The sequence below is a fragment of the Limulus polyphemus genome, unplaced genomic scaffold, assembly GCF_000517525.1.
Source record: "Limulus polyphemus unplaced genomic scaffold, Limulus_polyphemus-2.1.2 Scaffold1780, whole genome shotgun sequence".
NCBI lineage: Eukaryota > Metazoa > Arthropoda > Merostomata > Xiphosura > Limulidae > Limulus > Limulus polyphemus.
The window spans coordinates 122051-131895 of record NW_013667390.1 but is presented as its reverse complement, the minus strand read 5'-3'; the positions used below and the strand labels follow the sequence as shown (position 1 = coordinate 131895).

The following is a 9845-nucleotide window of genomic DNA, read 5'->3' as shown; positions in this document are numbered from 1 at the left end:
AACTCTTCAAATCCACGAAGCAATCAAAATCCTACAGCAAACTCCCATAATCAACAAACAATCGACAGGAACAGCATGCACACTGCTACTTCTTGGCGAGAAACCCCCAAGCCACAATACAACACTCCACCAATTAACGTCTTCCACGAGCTAGATACTACCACCTACTTACCCATACCTATAAATATCCACCAACAGTAATCACAATTCACACAACATTCAGCCTTGATAATGGATGCAGAACGCATTCGAAATGCGTCGGCCAACTCATCACTATCGACAACTTTTACCCATTGTTCTAACAACGTTAAGACAGCTTATCGACTTCTTGAGAAGAATTCTAAGAAGAAAGTAAACCTACAGACATCAGTCTTGTTTAACAAAATTTAGCCAATTCTAAAGCAAAATATCCCTAACACCTTTTTACATAATGCTCTCATTGCCGGCCATGTTGTAACAGAAATGAGTCACTTACAACAGTACATGGAAAAATATACTAAACATTTCCTGGAAAACCAGATATCATTCAACTCCCTTTATATATCACTCATTCGATTACACCAGCATTCCCAGTTTGCCCCTGAAGAAGAAAGGTCATAGGGTTTTTATCAGCTGAATTTGATAGCCATGCACCCAAAGAGAAATTCCTGAATGAAAAAGCACAGTTCCTAAGAATGAGTACCACCTTACAGTTGATGTGAATTGTGGAATTGTCCAAATGTATCATTATCAGATGAACTGAGACTGAAGATACTGACAAGCCCAATAAGCAGTCAACATTTCCAGGATATTGATATAAAAGGACTACTCCTCTGGACACCAAACTTTCAAGATAATAGAATTGTCCAGAACCACCCCCATCCAGAAAGAGAGGCATCTATTTACAGATGCAGATCAGAAAGAAGGGGTACGCATGAAAATTCATGTTGGAGGGAGATTCAAGAGGGCTAACAAGGGATCCTGAGACAAGTTTTATTGATCATCCATGGTACAAATGGGATAAAGGACTCAAGAGCCTCTTGTGCAGGTAAAGTAGGAGACTGAAGAACCTTGGAATCCAGAATATTCAAGAGGCAAAGGTGATGGCTGAGTCCACACTACATAAAGATTGAGGACACAAAGTTGGACCAGATATTGAATGGAGTTGAAGACAAACTTGGAGCACTTTACCAGTCAGCCCAGATGAGATGCCTCCAAAAGGAGGAGGGAGGTTGCTTCTACAGAAGCTTGTTAAGAAGGAGCCAGTCATCCATGCAATAATGGAGGTGAAGACCCAAAGAATATATCATCCAAGTGAATGCTTACACAACTTGATTTGAAATTTAAGGGGCCATGGCTAACCCAAAAGGATGGGCCTAGAACTGAAAATCATGATTGTTGTGGACAAATCAGAGGGATCAATGATATAATGGACAAGTGTGGATGTAAGTAAATGTATCAGAAACACCAACTTTTGTCATTCGCAACACAGGAGAGAATATCCATCTCAGACTAAGAAAACCATCCATCTTGAACCAAGCAACATTGAGAAAATGGTTCCAGAATAAAAAAAAATCAATGACAGGGTGTCAATCCTTAGTATTCTTGGGAACAAGAAAAAGACTGAATAAAAATCCTGAGCAAAATGGAGAACCTTCTTTACAGTTTTCAGAGCCAGTCTCCTTGAAATGCTGAACATACATGGGATTGGAGGGAAGATGAAAAACAAATGTACAAAGAGAAATGAGAGGGAAAGTATGAAAACACAGGGATAAACCATGAGAAAACAACTGAAAGACCCAAAGATCATTGGCAAAGGGATTTCACAAGTGCAGAAACAGGGAAAGCTGTGACCCTACAGAACCATACTAAGAAGTAGCACACTAGACAAGTTTTCAATGAATATGATGGCCAGCTCTCTGAAAGAGGAGACAGTGAGAAAGGACAACAGGATGAAAAACAGGAAAGGGGCATCCACACACGACTCTTGGGAATGGGGATCCTGTTGGGGCACTGTGATCTGATGAGATAGGAACCAATAAAACCAGGGAAGTCTGTTGGTGAGCAGCTTCAGTCAGAGATTCCAAAGAAGACAAAGATATCTTTTCCTTGCCAAGAAGAAAAGAACCAACAGCAAATGCAGATGGAAGGAGGAGCTGGTCAAATTCATCAGTAGATGAGGCATATTCAGCACAAGTCATAGAAACAGAATAAAGTGTGACCGGGAAGAGAGAGAGGAATGAAGTAGAAGAGTACCAATCATCTAATGTAAATGGCAGTAACATAAATCAAAGACAAGGTACCTCCAGCCATATTGAAACAGTAGATGGAGAATTAAGAGTGTCGAGGTCCCAGGAAGTAGCAGAAAGGTAGATCTGTAAATTCAGGACCAAAAATGACCTATGAATCAACAAGAGTTATAAGTTTTCATGTTTTTTCTATTTGTATTTTTTAGTGTATAAAATGACTAAATAGACTAGAATATTCATAATCCAGCATAAAAGGATTCTAAGACATTAAATGAATGAGACAATAAAAAATGAACTGAAAGAGACCAAAATATCACACAAATCCCACAAAATCTCAAAGAAACACATCTGAACACAAGCAATGCTGAGGAAAGAATGACCCTGGGATCACATGCTACCACTCATTGAAGGTGTGTTGCCCCCTATTTGTGGAGGGCTATAGTCTAATTATGATTAGGTCATAGACTGGCACAATACCTGTTACATGTGTAGGGGTGGGAGTTTTATTCAATACTAGTGGTCTGTGCAGGAAATTACATGGCAATGCTTGCGAGATAAGAATTCTTTGTGGTGCGGAAAGGCAAGTAGTGTTTCTGAATAACTATTAAGTTACAGTTTGGTGCTATTATCAAGATTTGTTACAACAAAATTTTAAGAACAACATGCTTCTCAGTTTTCTCTGTGCTCATTAAAAAACCCAGATATTGAAAATTGAAATACACTTTCCATTAAGTAAGTAACTATTTTTTAGTGAATTATCTTTAATAAACTAAAAACAAATTTGTATCTGAATATATTGATTTGTTTTTTATTAGTCCACGTGCAAAGTGATTTTCGTGTTAAGATTGAAAATACTTTTCTTCATCTCAAGAATCTCAAATATCATTTGCATAATCTCTAAAACCTACTGAATACATCAAATGTTTGTTTTCAGTAAAACATTTTATTTTATCTGTTATTTTTGCTACCCTACCTGTATACAAGGTTGGTCAATTTGACCGACCTCATAACCACCAAAAAAAACCGTAATAAATCACAATTACCATCTTTTTCTTTCTAGAATTACTTAAAATTGAAACAGGAAACTACATTCGTTTATCCTAAGTAGCTTTAAACTCATAAAAGTATACATCTATCTTCAGTTGTGGACTGTCCAAGGCGTCTACAAACTGATCCCTCAGCAACAGCCTGAGGACATCGGGTGTTGCAGTTCGGTACGCCTTGTGTGCCATACTTTCCAAATCCTGTGCCAGTTCTTGCAGGCTCTCCCCTTTAGCACGGTCTCTAGTCCTAAACCTAGCCCCTGTAGACTTCAGACTGATTTTGAGTTCTAGAGCAGCTTCTGCTGACAACTGTCGAAGTATTTCCAGTGTTTGTCCCTTCAAGCTCGTTGCCAGATACACTGCTTTCTGCTTCTCTGTCCATCCATTCATTTTTTTCCAGGAGCTCAAATTGTGCTCTATATGCTTCCCACAGTGCCTTCCCATCAAATTCCTGTGGCTTCCTTTGTACTAGATCACCCCTATTGCTGACACTCATGTCTGGAATATGACTTCTGGCAGGACTGAAGATGTCTGCATTAGAGTTTATCTGTGGGGTCTGGAAGGGGCTTCCTGTTGTCTGGGGCTGATTATATCCTGGCTAATATATCCTCCTTGTGTAAAAGACAATAAATTGTCCTTCAATGTATTTAATTCAATTTGAAATTTACTCATCTTTTCCAGTTGTGTATGCTGGCTTTCTCTCAACTGTTGGAGACTTTCTTCTTGTTTATTTTCTTTCTCCTCCAACCACTGCTGTACAGTCTCTCTTCTTGTTCATTTTCTTTCTCCTCCAACCACTGCTGTAGTCTCTCTTGTTTATTTTGCTGTTTGAGCTGACACTGCTGTAATCTCTCTTCTTGTTTCTTTTCTTTTTCCTCAAACAACTGCTGTAATTTCTCTTCTTGTTTCTATTCTTTTTCCTCCAACAACTGCTGTAATCTCTCTTCTTGTTTCTTTTCTTGGTCTTCTTGTTTCTTTTGCTGTTCTTGTATTGCTACCATCAAATCTGTAGTTTGATTTGCCACTTCTCGTTTCCATCTTCTTTTTTATTTTCCATCCCACTCTCTGACACCAATTTGTTACGTATCTGGTCATATGTTAATTTCCAGTATAAATACTTTCGGAGGAACTACAGCATTACAAGTAATTTTTTAATTAAAACTAGTTTAATCTTTCTTGATAAAACTTTTTAGTACATAGAATTTTCACAGTCATTTTAAACTTAACAACCTTTATAACACATGCTATAAATCACATCAATTCACACACTTTACTTATGGTGCATACTGTTCGCTTGACTCAATTATCTCTATCTTCAGTGAATCTTTATATCTATCTATCGCTGGCTTATATACTAAAAAAGAGGGTGTCCCAAACAAACTAAAATATTAACGATCATTCGAGAAACTCCTCGCACACGCCACCAGCATCAATGCACTAGCAGCGTCACGAGACTTCTGCTGTCGTAACAATATGTATATATAAGATTTAGTTATATACATACAGTAGTATGACAGTTTTTAAACATAAAGAAAGAGTCTGTTGTGTGGAAAATTGATTCAAGTAAGTCATATGGGCTATGAAAATCAAAACTGTGTTTGTCTACTTTATGAGCAAAGTTTGCTTGCATACTATGCTTTGAATAACGTAACAAAAAAAGTAAAATAGATAATCACAATACATTCTTTCATGTACATGCTGTATATAAGATATCAAACATTTAAAAACTAACACTTTCTTTCACAATATATATTTTTTAATCATTTTGAAAAAGTATTTAAATTTAAGGGTTCTGTGATTTAAAAATGTGTATGTGTGTGTTTTGTTTTCTGTAGGTTTTGTGATTGAGTGCTTTAAAGTTATGAAATAGTTTAAAAATAAATTGAATGTGTGCAATTATTTTCCTAGAATGATACTCATTATCTGTTAATTTTTAATTAACCAACGTATGGAAAAATCTTGGGCTGCTTACCCTCACAAAAGAATTTCCAGAGTAGGAATGTTTGAAAACCCCTGAACTTTTGGGTTAGAGGTTTTGATATAAATACAGATGTTATCTATTGCTAGGTCAGTTGTCCCCCTGTTGACAAGATTGTACAAGACAAAATAAGAGCCATCTTAGAATCAAGCCTAACAGAAGAAACCATACTCCAGTTAATAAGAAGTATGGGACTTTGTGAATATGGTAAGTTGTGAATTATCCATTACTAGTATAGAGCACCACATCAGTATTTGTCTTTTTTTTTTTGTACAAATTATATTTGATTACAAAAAAACGTTGATATGTATGCATGTTTGCAGTGTTGACAATGCTCATTAATCATTCTAAAAGAAAAATTATTAACATTTAACGTAAACTGTCAGTTTTTTTTTATTGTATTTCTTTTTACTGTGCTTAGGTAGGTACCCTGGTAGGTGTATTCTGTTATTTTTGAGATGTTTAAAGTATTTGTAATGGGTAACACAAAGTAATCATTAGAAGGTTTCCATTAGTTATTATTTATTATTATCTGGGAAAATATTGCTGAGAAAAAACTTTCTAACAGTAAGCCTCACAGAACTGCCATGAACTTTGAAATTACTGGTTACATAATGGTTGTCATGGCCTCAGAAAATTACTATGCACATGTAAACTATGGATTGATAATTCTGGTCTTGGCCTCAAAGAACTATTGTGCACTTTGAAACTATAGATTACATAATGGTTCTCATGGTCTTGGAGAACTACTGTGCACTCTCAAACTACGGATTGCTTAATGGTTGTCATGATTAGAGATGAGTTCGGACTGGCAAGTTTTAGGCCAGAGTCTGCCTGAGTTTTCAGTTTCAGGCCTTGGCCAGTCAGGTTTGAGAACAAGAAATCTTTTTCAGTCCAAGAACAGAGTAATATTTGTAGCTTTGCCAATATTTGTTACAAATGAAAATTAGGTCAGGCCCCACCCAAGTCCGTTAGACTTGTCTTAGTCATCACATATATCACATCCATTATTAACACCAAATCAACTGTTATGAAGTTTAAATTTGCAAGCCTGTGTTATCCAATAGGGTTGATGGTTTAAAAATACCCCCCCCCCCCAAAAAAAAATGGTAGTGCACATTCTCTTAATACTGGTGTGCATGAAAAAATTCATTCCACACATGGATTGAAAAAATTAGAGGGAATATTGTTTACTTAATTGTTCAGCTTTCAGCTTTGCAAAAAAACCCCAAACTGAAAATGTTGTACCATTGTCCTAGCCAATCTAAGAATTTAATTAGGTGTCTCTAAAAGCTAGATCTGTGGAATGGAAAGTTGAATGAACAGTTGGTCTGAATTGTATAAATCTACATTATACATGTAAAACTCAACCAAAATATTTATTCAAGTCACATGAAAGATATATTGTATATTATTTACAGTGCACTTTTTTCAAAAATAACAAGACTAGTAAATGAATTCAACAGCATTGTTTTTCAATTGTTTTGTATAAATATTCCTCTTTCACTAATTCTTTTAATCACTCGGGTATGGTATTCATATAACTTTACATAACTTAACTCAAATGATGACTCATGTAAGATTTTAGTGTGCTAAAACTACAGTCAAGTTTTAAGCTTAAAGTGGAGCCTGACATGGACTGGTGGTTAGAGTGCTAGATTTACAATATGCAGGTTGCAGTATTCAAACTCCATCATCGAATGTGCTTGCCCTTTCAGCTGAGGGGCTTTGAAATGTGACTGTCAATCCCACTTTTTGATTACAGTAATCTAAGAGCTGGGAGGTAGGTGGTATTGACTTGCTGACCTTCTTCTAGTCTATCTCTTTTAAATTAGGGACAGCTAGTGCAGATAGCCATCGATTAGGTTTGCACAAAATTCAACAAATGAACAAATAAATTTAGAAACTCATCTAAGGGCTTATTAAAATGTGATATCAAATATAGCTCTATCATATCTTAAAACTAAAAAAATTAAAATCAGTGAGATTAAGATTACAAAATGATTTGGTGTTCCTGGACAAACTGAATCATGCTACTTCTTTATCTTTGTATCACCACTCAAATAAGTTCTTTGAAACTGTATGAGCTAAATCAAAGCACTAATGCAATTTTGAAATGTGCTTTATTTCTATCTATTCTTACAGAAAGTACTTTAGCAGTAGATGGTTGCGAGAATCTGTCTGGCATTGCTTCTGCAGATATCTCGAGACTCCAGGATTGCAGTCTAGAAGCTTCTTCGGCAAAAGTTATCATCAATTTCTGCGAAGAAAATAAATATTACTTAAAAGTTTAGGTATTCTGTGATGTATCAGTATATTTGCAACACTTTTCTACTAATAGGTGTGACAGTATACTAGATTCACTTCATAAGATAACCTTGTGATATTTATAAACAAAGTTTGATTTATGTATTTAAAATTCCTTAACATGCCAACAAAGCTGCATTTGAATTCTTATAACATTCTTATCTGACTTAATAAAGTGTATCACTTAGAAATTGTTAATAAAATCTTGGTCTTGATCAATCTGTAGCAAAAAAATAATTAAGGAAACTGGCTAGAGCATCTGCTTAATAAGCAATCACATCAATTCCTGCAAGAATGAAATTTGGTATGTGATTAATTTTTAAGTTGATAATTTCTATCCCATAGTCATTTATGGTTATGTTAATCTGCTGTTACAGAATTCATAACTCTGTTATGTGATGTTTATGTGTAAGTTATGTTGCATCGTGATATTCTGATAACATTTAGTTGAAGTTTGGTGTTATATTTGCTAGTTAATTTTTTATATGCATGAGTTAGGTTTTCAGAGCAAATGTTTTAATCACATGAAAGTAAAGAAAGATTAAATATTCTGTAGATGTAAAAAAGACCATTTTAGGAAGAGTAATATTGTCCCTCTTAACATACAGAACCAGCTGAATCACATTTTCCTAGTTAATATTTGAATCTTGACTTCCTTGTAAGTAAAATAACAGTTCAATCAAATTAAACATATTTGTCATAGTGTTAAATAAGGAAAAAAATCATTAGTTTACTTACAAACAAATATGTATATGTATTTTTTTATTTTAAAAGTTTCTGAGTTAAGGGATGTAACTTGTCTGTTTCACATAATTGGTTTAATACTGGACTGCTATTATGGATGTCTATCTTAGCCATTAATACTTATATACATGATTAAACGAATAGATATTTGACGATGCTATATTGTATAAAGCAAAAAATCCAGTATTTAAATGATTTCATAATTTTCAGAAAAAAAAAATACTATGATATGTAAATATCATAAATTAAACTTCTTTAAATTTAGTATATGAGTATATCTGTATTTAGATATTTGCATTTCTGTATCTAGTTATATGTCATAGAAGAATAGGATGTGTCCAAACTTGAACTGCGCAAGTCCTGCCACTAGAAACTGTTACACAAGATCATGGGTTTGGCCGCAGATATGACTATACACCTTGTCAGTTTTCTTGATTATTCGTTAAGCAAGTTTTAATGTGTTTTCGGTGGTTTGGTTATCTGTGGACAGAGAAAAATCTATAACTTTGGTTTCCACTTTTTTATTAATGGGGCTTGCCTGATGATGTAGCATTTTGATAGCTCTAGTGAGGAATAGGACTTAATGCAACTCAAAAAAAAGTTGATTATTTGAGCCTTAGTGTGTTGGCTTTCTCAGAAAATGTCTGCAGCAAGCACCGACTACAGATATCCAAACTAGTTAAAAAGAGTCCATGTGTTAATATTTGAGTAAAGACATAATATCTACATGTGACTTGTGTTCAATAGAAGTGATTCCGTATGTGAAGAATTTGTGTCAGTCTTTGTTATTACTTGGTTGAGTCAAACTTCAGTACAACTCTGCTAAGCAAATCCTGCGAAAGCTCTCCAATAACTTACCTATTAAATTATTAAGAACAGTTTTGCTGCCATGACCAGGATTTATTTTTGCAGAATTTAAGTTTGAAATTCTTAAGATCAAAATATATTTTCCAAGATGAAAGACTTGTGGTCAAATTGAGGGATGGAGGGCTACTGGAACAAAATTGAGGTCAAATAACTAGCATTGCATAAGAGGAAGTAACTGTATTGGATGTGGATTACTTTTCAGCACTTTACCATGCACTGCAGGGAATAACAATCTGGTCTGTGAGGCAAGTATTCGAATCACAATCTGTGATCTCTTTGAGCTGCTGGCCAAAGTATTAATGTCAAGACTGTGTTACACAGTCTGTTGTAGAATAGAACCATCTAGTGGACCTAGTTCAAAGCACTGAAAATTTAGTTGTACATGTGTCATTCACAGGAAAACAAATCATAAAATGGCAGCAACAAATTGTGAAAATATTCTTGTCAATAAATTTAGTGAGAGTGTCAAAAACATCTTAAAAGTTCTTTGGCAGCACAGTTTGAAATTATCATATTAAGCAAGTTGTTAGAGAAGACCAGTGCAAGTGTCCACACATGTGCTTAACATACTGGATATTTTGTTCTCTCTACCTTCTGGCTGTCTTTCACTTTAAACTTTAATATAATATCATATTGTTGCGTCTCTGTATGTTTGTTTGTTAATTCTTCTAAGATACA

General features: G+C 34.9%; 1 protein-coding gene across 3 annotated transcripts in view; it reads left to right on the top strand.

The window, feature by feature from the left end:
* LOC106464913 (uncharacterized protein C1orf146-like) overlaps nt 1-9069 on the top strand; it is a 32287-nt gene extending 23218 nt beyond the window's left edge. For 2 of the 3 annotated variants that reach the window (XM_022392723.1, XM_013925085.2), the window contains 2 exons: nt 5339-5456; nt 7395-9069. In XM_022392723.1, coding sequence (XP_022248431.1) covers nt 5339-5456; nt 7395-7543 — 267 coding nt within the window. In that variant the 3' untranslated portion in view covers nt 7544-9069. The remainder of the gene's footprint in view (nt 1-5338; nt 5457-7394) is intronic. The other variant, XM_022392722.1, reaches the window with a different exon arrangement.
* The last annotated feature ends 776 nt before the right edge of the window (nt 9070-9845 follow it).